This window comes from Phoca vitulina, unplaced genomic scaffold (genome assembly GCF_004348235.1).
Source record: "Phoca vitulina isolate PV1807 unplaced genomic scaffold, GSC_HSeal_1.0 scaffold9, whole genome shotgun sequence".
Lineage (NCBI taxonomy): Eukaryota > Metazoa > Chordata > Mammalia > Carnivora > Phocidae > Phoca > Phoca vitulina.
Genome location: NW_022589712.1, coordinates 62079753 through 62101425, shown reverse-complemented (window position 1 = coordinate 62101425; position 21673 = coordinate 62079753). Strand labels below are relative to the sequence as shown.

Below are 21673 nucleotides of genomic sequence, written 5' to 3'. Positions count from 1 at the left end.
CCTATTACATGCTAGGTACAGTGTTAGAAGCTAGGTCCTGGGGTAAAAAGCTTTCCAGAAATATTCCATTATTGAGTTAGATTTAGTTTAGTTTCATCTCTGAGTGTGAAGAACTTTGGTTTTCCTTCAATTATTAATTTATTTACTGATTGCTATTTTCAGTGAAGAGGACTTACTATAAGAACAGTACGTACATCAGTGCTTTCTTTCTTTATTAACCTTGGGTTGAGGACCCCTCCTTTTGTATTCCAACCAGACAATTCAGTGGTCACATCACTGACGTTAAATGGGATCAGACCTCAGCAAGGACAGTCTCCTTTACCTGGTCATGTTCTACTTTAGTATGGCAAGAGGGCTGAGTCCCCTGGTTTGGGTTTGGGGGTAATCATGTTTGCATTTGTCTTTGTGTGTCCCCAGAGGCAGAGGCTGTGCCTGTTATGTTTGCATTGAACACTGCCTTGTTCTCTTGCTCTCTATAAATAATAAATAAAAATAGTAATGTAGAGTTTTTGTATTAAAATGTATTGAATATTAAAATGTATTGAATATTAAAATGTATTGAATGGATAAGAATACATCCTACTATTCCTACATGGGGCTGGGTTCATTCTAGGAATTGGTTTACAAAATGAGTTTGGCCTTTCATTTTATTTTTTTTTTAATTTTTATTTATTTATTTATTTATATTGTAAGTGGAGCCAACACAGGGCTTGAACTCACGACCCTGAGATCTAGACCTGAGCTGGTATCAAGAGTCGGCTGCTTAAGCAACTGAGCCCCCCAGGTGCCCTTGAGTTTGGCCTTTTAAAACTGCATTTTTCCTTATATTTTGTTGGAAATTTGGTTCCATAAGTCATACTGCTAATAACACATTTACTTTATATCTCTAGAGACATGAGTCACACATTGTTTAGAGTAGTCAACAACCTCAGATGCTGTGTTTTTGTTTTTTGACAAGCCCCTTCCAGGCTTTTATCTATACCACAAAACCACCCACTTACAGTTTGATTTAAAAGGAGTCCCAGAAGATGAGCCCAAACCAAAAGCAACTATTCCTTTATGGTTAGAAAGTAGAGGGCACTTGGGATATACGCAGCTGACATCTTTTCTCTCTTACATTATAAATTGACCCAAATGTACTTCTGGCCAGGGGGAAGCAAGGACTTTGAACAGGACTCTATGTTAAACAGTACTGTCATAATACTTCATATTTGAGTATCATATCACAGTTTCAAGAATGCTTCTGCATTTATCATTGCTTTGTTGTCCTATGGTGCAAATGGAAAAACTGAGGTAACAAGGCTAGAGATCAAATTCATGTCTTCTCATTCTTGGGCCCTTCCTACTCTGGTCCATAGCTTCTAAATTCAAGCTCAAAAGTACTTGGGGGTAATGGACACAGAGGTGTATCAAATTAATCCTGTGACTTTTTTTCAAAGATTTTATTTATTTATTTGTCAGAGAGAGAGAGAGAGAGCACGAGCAGGGGGGGCAACCGGCATAGGCAGAGGGAGGAGCGGACTCCCCGCTGAGCAGGGAGCCCGACGTCGGCTCGATCCCAGAACCCCGCATCATGACCTGAGCCGAAGGCAGACACTTCACCAACTGAGCCACCCAGGCGTCCCTCCTGTGACTTTAAAAGAAATTTGGAAGGGCTGGACCATTTGTGTTCTCTGTTGTGGTGCCCAGAGATTGAAAGGATAATGGCCAAGCCTGCCTCCATCCATGTCTGTGTCATGTTGTTAGTTCTGACCCTGTGCTCTATGGTATGCACTTCATTCATTCCTTCATTTATTTCAAATTGTTATTGAGTGTCTGCCCTACCCAATCATGTGCTATTGAGTCCTACTTTTGCCTGCTATGTGGCAGGTTCTGGGCAGTCAGAGTGGAAAGGACTGACGTGGCCCTGCTTTCGTGGATCTTAGAGTCTGATGTGAAGCTTCCCACCTGCTACTCTTTCCCACCATGCTTGATTCCTTCCCAGTGGGGACTGACCTGTGCCAAATAATTTGCTAATTTGGGGCATGTTGACATGATCTGGCTATGTTGGAAAATGAAATGCTTTTGTTTGGGCATTTCAACACGACGTAGCGTCCCTTTCCCTTCCCCTCAGTGCTTTCTTCGTTGTTAACTCTTGTTCATTGTCTGTACCCGCTAAACAGCTTTGCAAACCTTTGTCAGTCCGTGTGGTGCAGTCCAAGCCTCAAAGAAATCAGACTGTGGGTGGTCATTTAATCAGAAAATAATGTGAGGAGCATTATCATTTTTAACACTTGGACCTTGGTAACTAGAATTAGAATAAAATGCTATGGCCTGAAAACGCTCATCCCCAAACAAAATTATAATCTTTCATTATATTCCCAGCCTTCCTCAATTCAATTTCATATACGCATGTGGCATTACTATTTTTTTTCAGAAAGGTACTTTCTGGGCATCTTCATGGTATCTCATTTTATTTTTTTACTTCCCATTCCTTAACCTAATTAAACGTGTACCATTTCTCGATTTTCTTCCTGAAACATCTGGCATTCCCTCCCCGCTACATACCATCTTTTCTATAAATGTAAGGGGGATATCTCCTCTTCCTTCTTATGGGTGTTAGGGAAGAGAATAAACTGTGGCTCCTTCGCATCCCAAATAGTGCTGTGCCCGGAGGGTGTTTTATCCTCTGAAGGCCCCCATCTGGACACTGAGCAATGCTGCTATTTCAGGGCCTGGTGCTCAAAGCTGCCAGAGTGGATATTTAGTCATTCATCCTGATGAACACGCCACTAATTCCTCAGTGAGGACGCATCCCAGGAGCTTGACTGGTGGCCTTGCCGTTGTTTGTCTGGGCTGTGTGCCTTTGCAAGATGCATGACACATTCATTTCAGAGGGACTTTGCTTCAGCTAATCCTCAGCACTAGAGCTGTGTGTTGTCAAGTAGCTGTGAGGGGCAGTGATTATCAGAAATTACAGGAGACCTAACTTGTATTCATGTGCTGCTGTTCCCATGAGTTAATCGGGGTTTTTTTCCTTTTTTTTTTTTTTAATGAGCACAACAGAACAACAAGGTGATTTATGAGATATGACATATTTATGTTCTCTGCTTCTAATTTTCACTGTGATTCATGTTGTTTCCAGACTGATACTTTGTTGTTGCTGCCATGGGAAGGAAAAAAGATGGCTGGAGGATATTATCTATGCATTGGTGGCCTGCAGTAATATTTGCTGCTACCTGGGTTATCAGGGATTTAAAAATAAAACCCAACTATAAGCTGTATATGAGATAGAAACCCTGAGGCTAGGCACAGAAGTTCATCAATAATAATAACAGCAACAATAACAATTCTTTACAATCCTGGAGAGCTTTATATTGTAAAAGCATTTTTCCATACATAATTTCATTTGAGTCTCTCATCAGCCTGTTAAAGTTGATAAAGCAAATATTACCCAAATTTTAACAGGTCAGGAAACTGAAGCTCACAGAGGGCAAGTGATTGACTCACTTCACAGTATATATTCAACGTAGGTCGCACTGTATTCTCTTGAAATATACCAGATCTCTAAGAAAACGGAAACTCGAAGTACCTGACATGTCTTCTCATACGTCAAAGAGGTTCTATTAATCTATAATGAGTAATCCAGCAGTATACATTTCCTAATAGATGACCAGTTTTCATTTTCACCTGTTGTGCGGCTTTGTGGGAAGTTGCAAACATGACTCCAATAAAAGCAGTACGAGAAATTGTAGCTGAGGGTCTTTCTTTATCAGAGCCTCAAAAATTGGGGCTCTAGGTGGTTTGATGAGGAGAAGCGACTGGAGAATTCTGGCTGAGGCAGGGAGCCACCTTGCATTCCTTCGAGGCACAGGTGATGAAGTATGAGGCAGGAAGAGAAGGCCCACAAGGGAGGATCACTTTAAAATCCCATCAAGGGCTTTAAATCAGCTTGAAAGAGAACCTGGAGCACCATTATTTTTGCTGCAGCTGGATAGACTGTGTGGTGGGAAGTCTTCAGGCTGTTGGAAATTGGATGGAATGAATGGAAGTGATTAATCATTATATTTTTATTTTATGAACCGCACATTGAAAATTTAGAAATATAGGTAGCAGAGATTGACAATTGGGTGATGGCCTAAATATGGGGCTTAAGAGAAAAGGAGAAAAAAATTAATTTATTGGAATTGATAAATGTTAGTCTCTTTCCAGAAGAAAGGATTCTGTGGCCCATATCCTGCTTCCCAGACTATTTCTATGGGAATCCTTATCAGGCCAACTGAGTGTCCAGTGGCCATGAAGACCATAGAGATTTCCTGTTCCTGGCATTCTAACGGACAGGATCTAAAATTAACCATGGAGTGGCTCAGAGGCTCCAAAATTATTTATATTCGAAAGAGATGTAGACGCCTTGACATTGTTGAATACTGACATCCTTATCCACTGCTTCTTCCGCTCCTGCCTCCAGAACTTTTGCCCCACGTATAAATAAAGAACACCTCAACTTGGCACATCCGGAGGAGAAAGGCGGCCATTCTAGAATAGATAACAATCGTCGGCAGCATTCATAAAGATAATTCTCAGACTTCTTTTGTGCCCACGATACAGAGTCATACGTTCTCTGGGTTGAGGTCCTACTCTCTAGTCCGACCACTTCTTTGTGACTTGCGGGGGTTATGTTGGAGGAATGCAAACAGACTTCGATGTTGTGGTAGACAAAACATAACCAGGAAGAAAAATCCTCTTAGGAAAAAAAAAAAAAAACAATTCTTGATGAATTCTAGAGATAGATATAACAAATTCTGGACATTGCTTCCCTTTGTCTAGAGGGAGTATTACATGTCAGTGTCAGTAAGTGACACAGACATTACTTACGCTTCAAGAATAGAAGCCGAAAGGAGCCCTGCAAGCTAGAGATGGAATGCACACATCTTCTTTGTGTGTGTTCTTGTTGATGAAAAATGCCCACATGCTACCTCCTCTGACCACACAAGGAAATCAGGTAATTGAAGGAGTGATGGATGGTGCTCTGAAGTTTAAACGTTTTAGGAGGACCTATCTTATTAACACTTTAAAACAAGTGAGTATAATATCATTAATTTTGATTAATTCATTTGCTCTTAATATAGCTTTTAATTTGTAATTCTATGTGAATTACAATGTAATTTGGCATTAATTATACTAAATTGACTATAAGTCAGCCAATCACAATGGGAAATTACTCACAGCTGAAAGTAAAACTGAACCTCTCCATCCAGAAAGGACAGCACTTCGTTAAGAGGCAAATACAGTTTAAGCATTCCCTGTCTTTGGCTGTGAGAATGACATTGGACTTGTGGAGGACTGTGAGCGATTTCTTATTCTGCCCACTTCTGGGACTATTCACTCTTTGGAGTGAAGCCCAATTAAATAATAAACAAAGGGGTTGATTTATCAGGTTTGCCAACTCCCCTGAAGAATCTTTCTGCCTTCCTCATTTCATGATTTCAAGATTTAGGCCACGTAGAGAGACTGTGTGGTACGTGAGAATGATCAGCTCCACACTTCTTGGGTTTGGGGGTTAGAACGGGCACTTACTCAGGTTGGCTTGCGTTTCGTCTTCATGCTCTGTGAACCAGCTAGGAAATCCTGTTTCAAATCCCCCGTGAGTTCAGTATCCCGAAGTCACTCCTCTTTGGTCAACACACAGACTGCCTTCTGAGCAGAGGAAGTCAGGCCTTAAAAAGCCAATACCATGGGGCACCTGGGTGGCTCAGTCAGTTAAGCGCCTGCCTTTGGATCGGGTCATGATCCTGGAGTCCCGGGATCAAGCCCCAGATCAGGCTCCCTGCTCGGCGGGGAGTCTGCTTCTCCCTTTGCCCCTCACCCTGCTTGTGTTCTCTCTCTCTCTCTCACTCTCTCTGTCTCTCTCTCTCAAATAAATAAATAAAATCTTAAAAAAAAAAAAAAAGCCAATACCCCACTGGGAGAAGAACTATCCATCAGGCGATGATGGAGTGTCTGTCACTGGGACAGCTTGCTGGAGATGCCTGTGTGCACACGGGAAGTAAAGTGGCCACCGAAGAGTATGGGCCCTTGAAAAATACTTGTGATGGAACCCTTTGCCAGATAGCTTCCTTTGAGAGTTGTCTCTAAATAACAATCAAAACAGAAACTTTGAGGTGCTGCAGAAAGAAAGTCATAGGACAGTCCGCAATACCCTGCCTGAAGTGTATTTCATGTAGGTAGAACTGTGGGAATTTTGCATATTCTGTGTATATTTGTGGTGACCCGTTGACTCATGAAAGAGATCTAGATAAGAGGGAACAAATTTTGCTAAATATTGCATGGAAAATTTCAGGCTGTGTTTAATAACTCTTTACCTTGTTAATTATATACCCCTATGCCATTATTCCAAATCACAATCTAACAAATAAAATGGCCTAAGTTTTATGTAAAAAATTTGACTGGAGAGGTTAAAAACTACCCTGCATCTTGAGCCAGCAGCCACCCTGTTGCCCATCTCTTCCACACACGCAGGTGGGGTTCACACCGTGCACACACTCGCAGGTAGATACACATATGGAAATTAGATGCATATTCATCTTTGCAGCTAAAAGGCTTTCCTTTGTGTTCAGTACTGTCCTGAATCCTAATACTCTCATAATTGGCTGGTTGATCTCAACAATCAAGACAAAAAATAGAAGTTAGAAGTTTATTTTTGCCAGTCCAATGTGTGTTCCATTCGTCACTAAATTTTTTAAGGATGTTAATGTCTGTAGTTTGTTAACAATAACTGCTACATAGGGACGCCTGGGTGGCTCAGTTGGTTAAGCAGCTGCCTTCGGCTCAGGTCATGGTCCCAGAGTTCTGCGATCGAGTCCCATGTCAGGCTCCCTGCTCAGTGGGGAGTCTGCTTCTCCTTCTCCCTCTGCCCTTCCCCCATACTCATCCTCTCTCTCTAATAAATAAATAAAATCTTAAAAAAAAAACCCCAATAACTGCTATGTAAATGCAGTTTTACTTTGTTTTGGTTTTCTCCAAATCGCTTTTAGGGCAAGTTTAGCCTTGCCTATCACAGAATTTCCTATTCCTTTTCCCCAAATCTTCTTTTGGATATCAGCCTTAGGGTTGCTGTGTTCCAGTCCCTTTCCTACTCTTGTGGTTCCCAGAGCAGCTTCATGTTCTCCGCCAAAAATAGCCCGTATTTGACCCATATCCTCTGATGGGTGAGTGTTTGTGAGCCTTTAACGTGGTGTTCCTCGAGGCCAGGAAGGATTTGGGACAGAGGAACTGGTACCGAAGCAAACAGAGCAGTGGGTTGAAAGAAAACATTTCCAGGGTATTTCTGCCCTCGGTTTTATCTTCTCATCATTTAGAATGCCAGCGGAATAAATGGGTCTGTTAATCAAACAGCGCTGAGAGGTTAGGTCATTGGAAGCCTTTTTAGTCATTTTGTGCTTTTCAAGAGTGAATTTGTTAGAATTATGCTGAATACCCACTTAAAGCCTCAGCTGATAACCCTACCTGTGTTTTATAACTCTGCACTGTCAGAACTCATAATAAGTCAAACATTCTTTCAGTGGTGCTCATAAGGGAGGGAAAAAAAAAAAAAAAAACCACAAATTTAAGAGTAATTTCAGATTGTAAATGAAAAGGAGAGGCACGACTGTTCATTTGCACCAATCATGCCTTCCTTTCATCCGCCCTGATTAGGCCTGGTGCGGTTTCATCAGACCCCTCCATCACTGAGCTGTCACTCCAGCCGTCTGTTGATTGAAAACAATCAAGGCTCTGATGGCACAATTATTCTGACCCTTTAACTAGAGGCTGCTGTGATAATGAAAGGTTGATTATGATAGTTTGTGCCTCTTTCAGTTTGCCAAGAAGGTTAATTTGGGCATCAGACGGATGTTTAATGGGCGCTTGCTGGCTACACTGAGGTAAATGAGAACGTGCAGTCTTGGATATTGCACGGATATAGTTTGGCTGTCAATCATTGTCATTTGGAGTTTGTGCCTCACACTCTGGAAATCACATTTTATTTTTTCCTTGGGATTTAATTTATTCTGTGCCCTGAGGAAGTTCTTTCACTCGGTGACCTTCACAGCAGCTTTCTCTGCCTTTTTTTTTCCCTTTTTTTTTCAAATGGAGCTCAAAGGCAAAACACATCTAGAAGAGCATTTTTCTTTCATTTTCACTTAAAAATGGAAACTTTAAAAATCCACCCTTATCACTGCCTTCCAATAGAGCAAATGTTTCCATTCCGATTGTGTGGTGGGGAAGTATGAACGATAGGGATACTTGGGCCAGTTTGCTAATGCAGCAGATAGCTCACACAGAGGTTCTGCACTGTTTCTGAACTAACCAGCCAAACCAGGAAATTCAAATGGGCCCATTTATGGAAGTGAATCTTCTGTTCTCCTGACACTTCCCTCAGTCGTGTGTCTCCCAACAATGTGCCCAATTCCTGTTTCCAAGTGCAGCATCTTCCTCCTTTTGCCTCCTTCCTGGGGAGCCTGGGAGACGGGGGGAGGCAGGCAGACAGAAATGTGTTTGTAGTAGTAAGGAGGTTGTTACAAGTTGCAACTATCAATTTGTATTAAGTCAGCACCTTATCTTATTGCTGTTGGAAGCATAGGTGGCCCCCTCATACCGCTGGTGTTTACAGTATGTGGCTCACCACACTCCTCTTTGCTGCATACCTTTTAAAAAGAAAAATAGAGGAAAAGAAAAATAAAGAAAAACTGTTATTACTGTCTCCCAGCTGCGCACAGTGGTCTCCTGGATTAGACACCTGAGAGCGAACCTCATTGTTCTGCTTTTGCATTTCTGTTGTCTTCAGTTTCTTTCCCCACAGTGAGTGTTCAGCAGCATATTTTTACCTAGCCTTGGATATTTTTCTCACATGTCAAGTCAATTGTAAAACAATTAAGTCTATAGATGTTAAGATGACAGCATCATAATGATTATAATTTCGCTTCAAGTATTCTATTTCATATTATTTATTTCTTGTGGTTTTTTTTTCAGTAAGCTGTTCATTTTTGAATGGTAAAGAGAGCCATTAGGTGATAATTCAGTCTCACCTGAAGAGGCTCCAAAAATGAATTAAATCATTGAATTCAGTTACTGTCTTAATGCAGTCCTTATTTAAGCAACAGTGCTATTTAAAATGTTTATTTAAAAAGAAATGACGATCGCTTCTCAGCCTTTTGGCTAAGATCAAGTGTAAAAAGAAATGACAATAGGATTGGGAGTATACACACACACACACACACACACACGCGCGCGCGCACGCACGCACACACATGGTCTCACCAGATTCTTTGCTACACTGGATCACAAGTGATTAGTTTTGTTTAGCTCTATGGACAGCACAGATAAAATAGCCTTCAGGGATGCTTAGTAAAATTATCGATTAGTTATGTCTTGTTTTGTTGAAGTGATGGGAAGTTAAAAGGTAATTAGGGGAGAAATGTCAAATCAGTCAATAGTTTCTGATATTTAAAAAAGTAGGATGAAGTTCAGTTTTGATACCAATTTATGGTCTCTGTGACAATGAGTGATTTTATTTTGTAGATTCACTATGTTTGCAAATTCATGGGACTTGACCAAAGACTATTTCTTCTTAAAGGAAGTGTATAGCTCATTATTTCATGTTGCTTTTGGGTGAAGCCTGACTGGGTTTCTATGTTCCCTAATCTGTTGTACCTTATATCTAACCGTGGAAAATGAATGTCTCAGACTGCTTTTCCTATGTCCTCATGAGCCCTCCACCACATGCCCACCACTGTGCTCTCACGTTGGCTTAGTGCACCAACGTCATATCCCCCAGCCGTGGTGTCCCCCTGAGAAGGTCCTGCGGGGTGCCTCACATTTCATATCCTGGCCTGTGCTGGCATTTCTTCTGCTCCCGGGGCTGGGCCTGGGTGTTGCCTGCAGTTTCACTTTCCTCTTTCAATTCCTCCAACTCTACCTTCAAAGTTCCCCTTGCTCTTCAAACTCCTTATTCCTCCCAACCTTATAAAGATGTCTCCGATCTGTGATTTCTCCAGGTTGCAGTCTCTCAATTCCCACTGTTTCTTGTTCAGCCAACACTTACAGGTGTCCTGTTGGGTGCCAGGCACTGGGGCTGAGACAGAGCCTTCTCTCGGGGTAGCCCCTGGAATGGCTACCACCTTATACTCATTCCCTCATCCTTTGCAGTCCCTTTATTGCTCACGAGTCTTCCGAGATGGTCAAGCTGCTGAGCCTGTTTTTCCCACACACCTGTCTTCCTTACATGACTATAATAGATTGGTTCTCTAAACTACTTCTCCTGGCCAAAGAATATAGGAAAATTGTGCTGGAGAATGTATCTTCTTTGGCAAAAATATTACTTGTGTATTACACTCAGAGTTGTTGCAAGGGGTGAATAGAGGATTCACTGTTCCCACAGATCCCTCATTTCATCCTAGTTGTTAGAGACTGCAGTGTGAAATATTCTGTTTAAACATCAGTAGCCAAGCTGATATGCACATAGTGAAGGCGGTCAGTGGTGAGCATCCCGTTTTTGTGTATTCTCTGCAGCTCCCTGAGAATATAGGCTCTGGCTCCCCAACCCCAGCACATCAGCTCCATTCTCTTGATAGCAGAGTCTGCCCCCAACAATGTTTAGTCATACACTTCAGTTAGGGGGTTCCCCGCTGTAATCACTGCGCTCTGTAGCTCTAAATTACTATTTAAAGTGACCATTGAGGATAATGTTCTTTTTATTTGGAGACTGCCAGCGTTAAAATCTTAAATGCAGCTTAGATACTTCGGGGACATCTAAATCCATCATAGTAACTTTTGTTTGAGGGATTTGACCATCTCCGTATCGGTGACTTGGGGCAGCTGCTTGAGCCTGTGAGGTCCTTTTGGTCATTAAAGGTTTAATTTCAGGCGGGGAGTGTGTGTGCCAGTGAACCTGCTATTGGTTCATTATTATTGAATCAGTTCATAAAGAAATATTCAAAGGCTTGATGCTCTCAGGATGCTCCAGGACATGTTTACAAACTAAACAGCTTTTTTTAAACCATAAAATTTATATACATGTACTGGCAATATTTAAAACACCCATGAGGGAGATGGCAACATTAGAAGATGGTTTTGGGGGGCACCTGGGTGGCTCAGTCATTAAGCGTCTGCCTTCGGCTCAGGTCATGATCCCGGAGTCCTGGGATCGAGCCCCGCATCGGGCTCCCTGCTCAGCGGGGAGTCTGCTTCTCCTTCTCCCTCTGTCTACCACTCTGCCTACTTGTGCTCTCTCTTTGTCAAATAAATAAATAAAATCTTTAAAAAAAAAAAAAGAAGATGGTTTTTGCATGTATCTGAAAATCTGCTTACAATAGACAGAATTTGTGGGATTCCAAATTTGCAGGATTTTTCTTCCTCTAATTCCAATATTCCATGTGTATATTTTTAGGGATATGTTAAGACACTTGAGGTCAAGAGTAAGCCTTGAGTTTTATGGTATTAATAGAGCTTGGAAGTGAATGGCAAATTAGAATGTATGTATGTGAACTAATTAGAATCTTCTTTTTCACTGAGTAAGTTCCTGGCACATAATGGACACTCAACAAAAAATTGAGGAATGGATGAATTAAAAAAAAAACAACTAAAAGAAAAGATTCATGGTTATATCATTTGCCTCAGAGCAACAAAACAAGAAGAAAAGTAATCAGCTCAATCAGTCATTATTTTAGTTGTCTCAAGCCTGATAGCTTAGTTTATATATTTTTTTCCTTGCCACCCAGTGAACTGAGTTGAGATTTGAGGGGACTTATGGACATGAATTAAAGTATTTTTAATGAGAGACTGAAGCCAACTGAAGAAAGTGAATATACACTGAGTGTTATGCAGAAACAACTAGGTTTAGTCTATATCTCACTTTTCTTTCTTCCTTTCTTTTTTTCTTTCTCCTTCCTCCCTTCCTTCCTTCCTTTTTTTTCTTCCATTCATTCATTCTTCTCTGACTTGGGATTTAACAAAGCCACAGGCCTTAAATTACTGAGTTAGAATTACTGAGCCCATTTTTGTGAAAATAGGCTCATCATAAAGGCTAGTTCATAATCTGCAACAGATTATCTGTCATACTTTTATTCTCACTTTACAACATGTGAAGTATTTAATACTGTGTAGTACATTTCTTCTCAATTACAGAAATTTCTTGAAATTCGGACCGATATTGCACAATATTGTGTTCTATAAAAATAGTCTGAATGGACTGCCTTTATCATGAATTCAAAAGGATAATTGAATTGAGGATTAGCTCCATCTCTTGGTGGCACCTTGCCATCATATTAATTCTGTATATGGTCTAAATATCATAGTTTGCCAAGCACTGTCACGTTATCTCTTTCAGTCCGCTGGAGACCCCTTTGATGTAACTAATATCATCCTTGTTTTATGGATGCTGAAGCTGAGGTTCAGTATTGCTAGTGTTTTTCATAAATGCCCAAATAAGTTAAGTTGCAGAAACAGGTCTTTGACATCAAGCCCAGCCTCCTGTTTTACTGGATCACATTCACCTCTCTGGGCACATACCAATTAGTGGCAGAAGAAAGCATCATGTTTCCCTGGCCATTTCAGCTGACTTCACCCTGATAACCTATCCTCATTGCATACAGTAGCTGGGAAATAACTGGCACCTAGTCCCTGTTGCCAGTGGGATATAGCAGGTTTTATTCTGTCGACCAAGGTGGCTTTCCTTCATTTTCCAGTGTTGTTCTAACAATATAAGCTTAATATCTCACTGACCACATGCAAAGTCCCTTTGATATTCAGAAGGACGTCATATATAAATATATAGACACTAAGATTTTACTTATTTTATTGTTATCAGTCCAGCATCAAGTAAATACTCCGATGCCATCAAGGATTAGGGAAATGAGTATTATTTTTTGTCTCAGAGACCAGGATCAGATCGCTGGAGGACAAGTATAAGAAATGATTTCTAATTGTTCCTGTATTTTGCTAAAATTTGAGGAGACCAAGAGTAGGTTCCATTTTCCCTGCAGCATCATTGGTACAGGTGATGTTGGTTATCTTTATTGCCCTGTGGGATATTTCTCCCATCTATTTCCCTGCCCTAGATATGGGGATGGTATATTTCAAGACAGTCCTCAGGTAAAAATGTATGTGACTAGTTTGCAAAATATTTGCATTGACATATATTTTATTTATTTGTTTGAGAGAGAGAGAGAGAGGGAGAGAGCATGAGCGGGAGGGAGGGGCAGAGGGAGAGGGAGAAGCAGACTCCTGGCTGAGTGGGGAGCCTGACGTGGGGCTTGATCCCAGGACCCTGGGACCGTGACCTGAGCCCAAGGCAGACGCTTCACCGACTGAGTCACCCAGTCACCCCTCATTCTGAGATTTTAAATACATAGTACCTTGAAGCAGTTGTCTTACAAATTTGAAATGTGTGTTCTTTGTCTGAGATTGTTTTATTTTTACAAGAGATAGTAACTATTAAGTGAGATAATATGCTCTGAACAAAGTTGTTTCCAGGGAGAAAAAGACCGTGATGTAACCTGATTGTCTGCGTGTAGGCCTAGGTGCACACACTTTCACCTTCATGCATATATTTTGGAAGTATAGAATTATAGACCAAAAAAATCACTTTGTTTTTCTAAGAAGAGATTTATAAAAACTGTGTGTGCTATGGAAATCTGGGGCTTGGAATCTAGACCTAGTGACTAATTTGGTTGCCTCTCCCACCTATAGGAAGTTTGGAGGATTCTGTTTTCAAATACTACTGTTGGTGGATCTGTAGGTGATATATATCCTCCAGGTAGAAGAGACTCTCATCAACTCACTTATTTACCAGATGAGAAGACAATTGACTGTTCCATTGTCAGACATACTTGTCCTGTTCTTTCTATTACGTTTTCAAAGATCAGCTCAAACCAGTGGCCAGTTCTCACAGGTGGAAAGGACATCACAGTATCCTAACTTCATCTCTTTTCCAATGTTTTTTTTCTCTTCATTTTGATATACAACCCTTATAAAATCCTTGTGACAAATACTCTTGTGTTCTAAGACTGAACCAAAGGACACTCAGGTCACTTTTTATTTGCTGTCCTAAATACCTGGAACTTACATGTGACAGGCCTCAGGGTGGCTTTTGTTGTGATTCCTCCCTTCCTATGTGCTTTACTCTATAGGAAGGAGACACCCTTGGTCTCAAGGGCTCTTGCTTTTGATGCTCTGTGATATGTATTTTGTAAAAATATATATAAAGATGATTATCAGGCACAATTTTTTTCTGTTTTCTCCATTTTTCATTTCCAAATAATTTCAAACTTAAAGAAAAGTTGCAAGAATAAGAATAGTACAAAGAACACCCATATGATTTGCCGATTTCTTAAACAAACTACCTCATTTGCTTTATCATGTGTTCTCTGTATCTCTCTTTATATGTGTGTGTGTGTGTGTGTGTGTGTGTGTGTGTGTGTGTCTACACACACACATATCAAGACAGAAAGATAGAGGAGGGAGAGAGAGGGTGGGATGGGGGAGAGAAAGACCACGAGAGCTTTTTATGAGCCATTTGAGAGTAAGCTGTATACATCATATATATTTTTAAAAACCCTAAAAAAACTCATAACTATTCCTCTTTATGGTAATATTTAGTAAAAGGCAAAAGATTTATACAATTTGAAGAGAAACCAGAGTATTACCAGGCACACGTCTTATGCTGAAGATGAAAATAAGAGCATTTGTTAGTCTCCAACTTCATAAAGGTTTAAATGAACAATGAAAGAATATGTGTTATTATCATATGTACTAAGCTGAATATTCTTTTTATAATATGCCAGGAATTTTTTCTGACAATATATGAACCTGGGGCCTCATCAGATTTGATTCTATTGAAATATACTTCTTAGAGGAAAAAATAGCCTGTGTGTCTTATATAAGTCTGTAGTCAGCTATAATGGTTAATGTGCAACCTCCCTTGGAAAAATCTGTTTTACAAGAAAAATGTTGACACAGTTTTAATTATAGCACGCAAGTGAGCACTGTTATAATTTTTAATATTCCTCCATGGTAACATTTTCATTGTTCTGGTAGAGAAAAATGCCCTGGTCCCATGTCCCTAGTTGCTGGTGCTTTAGGATTTTATGGGAATGTTGTCTTTTCAAACAGAAATTTTTCATTTGGTCTCAAAGAAGAGAATAGGGCCACAAAATTTGGTGCACTTATTTATTAACATGAACTTTCCTCTCTCTGGCAGTCATTATTCTGGTTTAATATGTCACTGTTTGGACTTCGCATGACTCATGTTAATGAAGTGAGCTTCTATGTAGTTTAACATGCTAAGTCTCAACACCTGCTCACTCAGACTGGGGAAACTGTCCACACCTATGATCTAAAGAAATGGTACATAATATTAAAAGGTTATCTTGCTCAAGTTTTATGTTTAATGTTTATTAGGATTTAGGGCATTATAAAATAATGTATAAATAGTGTACTTTAATGTAATGTATAGTAGTCAATGCACCATCCCTGTGAAGACATGGATTGGAAGATGGAGAGCTTGCTCCATGCTCCGCTTAGAGAGGAAACACTGTCCATGCATTGTCACTCAGTGTATTAAAAGATGCTTCCATGGCTTCCCACCCCTTGTTGACCAAGCACTCTTGAACCTGCTGGCTCTTTGGCAGAGGTTCAGGAATGTCAGTTGATTGTTGATTTGCCCCTGTGCCCTTCCTTTGTCCCTTTCTGAATTTGCAGAAGTATGGAATTTCTGTGGCCTCTCGGGCACTGAGGGGAGGCTGGTGCCCTGGCTTATCTCAGTGGGATGACAGGACTGGCAAGGATATAGACGCTTGTGCCTTCACAGTGTGGGCTCCTGCAAAAGTGTGGGGGGGCTCAGTTTACCCCTTCAGCCAAGCTGTCCGCACCAAAATTTTAAATAGGAGAATGATTATAGTTGCCCTTGCCCAAGAGGGCAGAATAAGGCTGTGGGCAAAAATATCAGTCCTTGCTTACTTAGCTCTGGCTGGTAAGTGCTGTGATAAGAACATCCCTTTTCAGTGAAAAAGAATATTTGTGAATCAAGACAAAGAAATAGTTATTGCTTTTGGACAATGTGGTAGAGGTTTTATCTTTTGTTAGTGTTGATTAAAAAGATTTGATCTCTCATCTGATGAAAACTGCCTCTGTAAAGGGCACTTTTATATACATTTGCAAGACATAAAGGCACTTGTATGGAAGAGTGCATTGATGTGTGTTCTTGGATTTGGGATGACTTTAGAATTCGTATATTTTCCAGGAAATCTGTGAGTGTAAGATTTCTTATTGTTTTGACATGACTTGGGGGTCATGTTGAGTAGTACACATACATATGGGCATACATATACAAGCAGGGTAAGACTTCAAAAACAGCTGCTTCTTGCAAAGGATTAGGAATTTTCGATTTCAAAATAGCCGCTTCTGTCTGAGCGTGAGCAATAAAGGAATTTGGATCACAACTTCAGGATTTGCAATATTAGGAATGTAATGTTTGTGCATATAACTGATATATTTCTGAAATGCATGAGTAAATTATATGTTTTAATTGAATTAGAGCAAAATTTGTAGAATTTTGGATTATATACTCTGATATTTAGGATTATATCTATGTCATATATTCTACTCCATAGAATGATAATCAGTTGGGATACACTGAGAAAACTAAAGGGAAATGATTATCTCTTCTATATACTCTTGAGCCAGGTTTAGTTAACAAGGAATGACCTAGAATTAAATATATATTCCCATAAAAAGTACAACAATAATTCAAGCCTCAAAGGATGCCTTTTACCCTAAATACTTGTTCTTTAATTACACACTCTTTAAGAGCATTAAAAGCATTTTTAAGAAGCATTAAATATATGCTTTTTATGTTGAAGTAATCCATAAGTCAGGCTTATTGCAAAATATTGTCCACCTATCTTCAAGCAAAAGATACTTTAAAAACAGACTTTGTTTTTCTAATTTAGAGTATATAGAAGTTATGTTTGGTCTTAATTATATTTGCCTGGATTCTGTCTTAAAATAGTTACTGATGGGAAAATAACAATGATGTGGTACAATAGAAAAACACATTGTATAATTTTAAAACTGGGTTTTTTAAAGTTTTTCTTCAACTTTAATTTTTATTTATTTGTTTATTTTTATTATTTGTTTATTTAGAGTTTCAAGTTTTTGTTTAAATTCCAGGGAGTTAACATACAGTGTAATATTAGTTTCTAGCGTAGAATTTAGTGATTCATCACTTACATACAATACCCGCTGCTCATCACAAGTGCCCTCCTTAATCCCCATCACTGATTTAACCCATCTTCCCCGCCCACCTCCCCTCCAGCAGCCCTCCATTTGTTCTCTATAGTTAAGAGTCTGAAAAACTGGGGTTTTAGTTCCAGCTTCTCTACTAATTGGTTGCATGGCTTGAGGTAAGAGAGATAACTTGTCTAGATTTTATTTCTGTTCATAAAATTGAGAAGCTTGAAACAAATGGACTCTATAACGTTTTTTCTTGCCCTCCTATTTTATTATTTATTTGAGGCTTAAAAGACTATGATATTCATTGCACTGCCAAGAATCTGAAGTAGAGGTGATTGACACCAACCATGTGAAAGAGTAAAACAAGGGTCTTATATATATAAGTTCAGTATGCTATGTGCTGCCATGTGACATTCTGAGAGCTTATAAGGACTTTATAGGAAAGCCACAAAGATGAGATAACAGGAAACCGAAACCTGGGATAGGTAGATAAATATATAAAGGAATTGATACTGTTTGTTCAAGAGGAATATGAGAAATAGCCTAAGAACAGTTGGAAATAATTTTCCCTTTATGCAACAAATATTTATAGCCTACTATGTGCAGCCACTGTTCTTATCAAGGATCTGAGGATGAGATGAATTGAAGTTGGAATAAGCTGTAGCAAATGCTCCTTTTAGGAAGGAACGATTCTTCATCAGGGTCAGATGAACTAGATTGGGTCAGGGAAGGTGCTTGGGAGATCTCCTGTAGTCTTTAGAGATGATAGTCCCTTGTATTTCAGATGGTTTCGGAAACATCTTGCCCAATGGTACCCTTTGTGTGTCTTCCCAAATGGAATCCTTAATTTCTTTTCCACTCTTGCTGGCTTTGTCACCAAAAAAGTGGGAGGTAAGACTTTTGCTAATTGCTCCATTTTTCTCCCAATTAAAATATGCTAGAGCTTAGAGTGATGGGGATAGCAGTATGCGAGGATAAGTAAGATAGAGTGGGATTTCAGGGGCGCCTGGGTGGCTCAGTTGGTTAAGTGTCTGCCTTCGGCTCAGGTCATGATCCCAGGGTCCTGGGATCGAGCCCCACATCAGGCTCCCTGCTCACTGGGGAGTCTGCTTCTCCCTCTCTCTCCCCCCTCTGTGCTCTCTCTCTCTCAAATAAATAAATAAAATCTTATAAAAAAAGAATAGGATTTCACCCTTCCCTGACTTATACTTTCTCAATGCAGTGTCATTAAAAACCACCAGTTCCCAGAATAATTGTTTCCAAACACAAGCACCAAAATACACTACAAAGCTAACTGTGGTCTTTAGGTTCCATGATGCCCCAGTGATGAATCAGCCTTCTGCTTACAATATTCTCTAAACCCCTTAAATAGGCCCCAGGATTTCCTCTACACCTTGCCCTTAATTCAGCATGGCTTTGTGGGGTTCACAGTGTAGAAGTGATTTTGAGGTAGTTCGTTGTTTTGAAATGTCTTTGCCATTTCTTTCATTTTTTTGGATAAATAGAAGTTATCCATTCTTTCAGTGGTTTTCTCTTTTACATTTTTATGAAAGTAAAAACAGAGTACAATAACTCTTTTTTTCAAGTTTTTATTGAAATTCCAGTTAGCTAACATACAGTGTAATATTAGTTTCAGGTGTACAATGTAGTGATTCAACAATTCCGTACAATACCCGGTGTTCATTGCAACAAGTGCACTCCTTAATCCCCATCACCTATTTTCCCCATCCCCCTACCCACCTCCCCTCTGGTAACCATCAGTTTGTTCTCTATAGTTAAGAGTCTGTTTCTTGGTTTGTCTCTCTCTCTTTTCTTTTCCCTTTTGCTCTTTTGTTTTGTTTCTGAAATTCCACTTACAAGTGAAATAGTATGGTATTTGTCTTTCTCACTGACTTATTTCACTTAGCATAATACTCTCTGGCTCCATCCATGTCGTTGTACTCTTTAACATTTATTTATTATTGTGAAAGCAGAACTGCACAGAGTGTTTATATGACTCATGATATGCTATTGGAACCAGCTGTTGATTCATAGACCTTATAGAACCAAGGTCTCAAAATATGCTGTTTTACCCATAGTAAGATCTTACCTGTATCTTACTATATAGGAAATATACTGTTTTACCTTTAATACTAAGTCTTAAGTGTCCTATATTTTTACTACAGCATCCTACTTAGACTTCATTTGATTTAAGCCTTAGTTTTGAAACCACAGACTTTATTCTAATAAGACAGCGATTTACTATTTCAATATTAGGAATATGTCTAGAACCTTCTGACTCAAAGTGTGGCCCATGGACCAGCAGCATATGCATCATCTTTAGATTGTTAGAAATGCAAACTCCCTATCTTTCTCTCCCTACTTATTGAATCAGAATCTGCATCTTGACCAGAAACCCCAGTTAATTTGTGCACACGTTAGGTTTGGGAAGCACTGGATTTAAATCTATGAATCACACTAATTCTGGCTGAGATTGCTTTGAGGTTGGTGGCAGAACAGTTGTAAATTACATTTACCTTGGATCTGGAGAGAAGATAAACCCAACTGTGAATGACTTGCATAGTCTGAAAATACTTAAAATGATAAAAAGTGTGCAAATTACATGAAATCTGCAAGAAATTAGAAATACTGGCAAGAAATAAGATAAAAATTATCCCAGAGAATATGAACTAAATGTGTGTGCACAAAGCATTCTGTAGTGCATAGTATTGGGGAAATTGAACGTGGAAAACATCATGATAGATGTGACATAGGCCTAATAGTAGACAGAAAGTCAGAAATTAATCAGTGATAGATCACAGTGGTCACTGTTCCATTGCCGGTTTGATTTGTTAGAGATTTTCTTAAAGGCAGAACCTAGTTGTGGCCTGTGTGCTTTTCATGCAGTAAGTGCCACTGTTTGCCAGAAAAACAAAAATAAACTGGAGAGTGTTAAGAGATGGGCTAGAAGATTGATTATGACATAGGAAGAACTGATTTATGAGGAAAGAGAAAAATAATTAAATGGGCAGCACTATGCTATAAGAAGAGGCTATGGAGACGTGGATATTTATCTGATGTTTCTCTTATGCTGTTTCCTGTAGTGTCCATATGAAAGATGCAGAAATATTAGGAAGTAAGGATGCTGAGAAATTTGTTACAGGACAAAGCAATATCAGCTGGAACTACTCAATTAAATTATGAGCAATATCAAAGATTTAAGTTTCAGAAAATTTTACCTGCTGCATGAGAAATGACCTTGAATGGGATGACTTTATCCCTGGGAACTTTTGAAAGCTCTGTGGGCAAAGAATGGAAGATCATTTGTTAAATTGTTGAATTATCTCCCCAGGGAAATAATTGGAACCCCATCCCTTGAAATTTCTAAAATTAGGGTGGATAAAAACCAGGATGTTGCCTATGGGAACTCTACTTCTGGCAGAAACCTGGTGATTGATGAGTGACGTTTTTCTTCTCCAATATCTTTGATTATTGCTCATGGTGACCATACACAGAAACATTTTTTCATCAGGTGGGTATCCTATTTAAATTTTTTTTTAAATGCTAGTTTCTAGAAAAAGAGTTGGAGAGTGTCACTCATCTGCTGTCCATGGTGTCTGCCTCCTTGGCAATGGTAGGCTTACTTGGCATTTTTTTTTTTTTTTTCATTTCTCTTCACTACGTAATTCATTAAGAGATGCAATTTAGTATATATTGGAAGTGAATTCATTTCCTACATTCTCTTCATTCAGAAGGCTAAAAAGAAAAGCCCCAAATATGCCTTGCCTTTTGGAGCCATTTGTCATATGAATACAGAAACTCTGTATGAAACTCAAATGAAATCATCTAGTGCTTCAGAGAGTTTTGTGATCCTTTTTATCCAGATGAAAACCCAGCTCATGTTTGCCTAGGAGTAATGGTCCAAGAGCACTACATTGCCTTCTCCCTCCCTCTGTAGACTTTTCCCCTAATGATCTATATTAGCTGAAAAGGGGAGCTCAGAACCCCAATTCCATTGGTCACAAATAAAACACAACACAATTATTTAGTATTCTAATTATTACTTTACCTTTTCATGCTAGTTCCTTCACATCCACATTTATATTGTCTAGGAGATCTAGCTTAATATAGGTGCTGCTAAGGATAATTTATATTGAATATGTTGACTGGAGATATTAGATATACTTCATGTTGGTATGTAGGAAGGTTTGCACCAAACTTAAATATTAAGTCACATTAATTAAACTCTATCATGTGCGCCGTAACATGAATGGTTTTTTTGTTGATGGTATTTTCTAAATCATTGTACAATTTTATTATTCATGACTTTGTGCTCCTGCTTTAGTTTTTAGAAATTCTATTTGTCTTTAGCCCAGAGTTCTTTCTCCTTTCCTTCTTGAGAGAGGTCTAAACCTAAACAAAAAGGTTAAGATTACAACCTGCTATT

The 21673-nt window shown here is 39.3% G+C and overlaps 1 protein-coding gene and 1 non-coding gene across 13 annotated transcripts in view; one reads left to right on the top strand and one right to left on the bottom strand.

Annotated features, from left to right (window-relative positions):
* KLHL32 (kelch like family member 32) overlaps positions 1-21673 on the top strand; it is a 261971-nt gene that overhangs the window by 165776 nt on the left and 74522 nt on the right. Inside the window, exon 7 of one of the 12 annotated variants that reach the window (XM_032408211.1) lies at positions 20579-20754. The exons of 10 other annotated variants lie outside the window; for them this stretch is intronic. In XM_032408211.1, the coding sequence (XP_032264102.1) occupies positions 20579-20605 (27 nt within the window). In that variant the 3' untranslated portion in view covers positions 20606-20754. Of the gene's footprint in view, positions 1-20578; positions 20759-21673 lie in introns of those variants that run through there. One more of the 12 variants, XM_032408207.1, reaches the window with a different exon arrangement.
* On the bottom strand, positions 14541-14657 carry LOC116634841. The gene has a single exon (XR_004300062.1). It is a non-coding gene; the product is annotated as a U5 spliceosomal RNA (small nuclear RNA).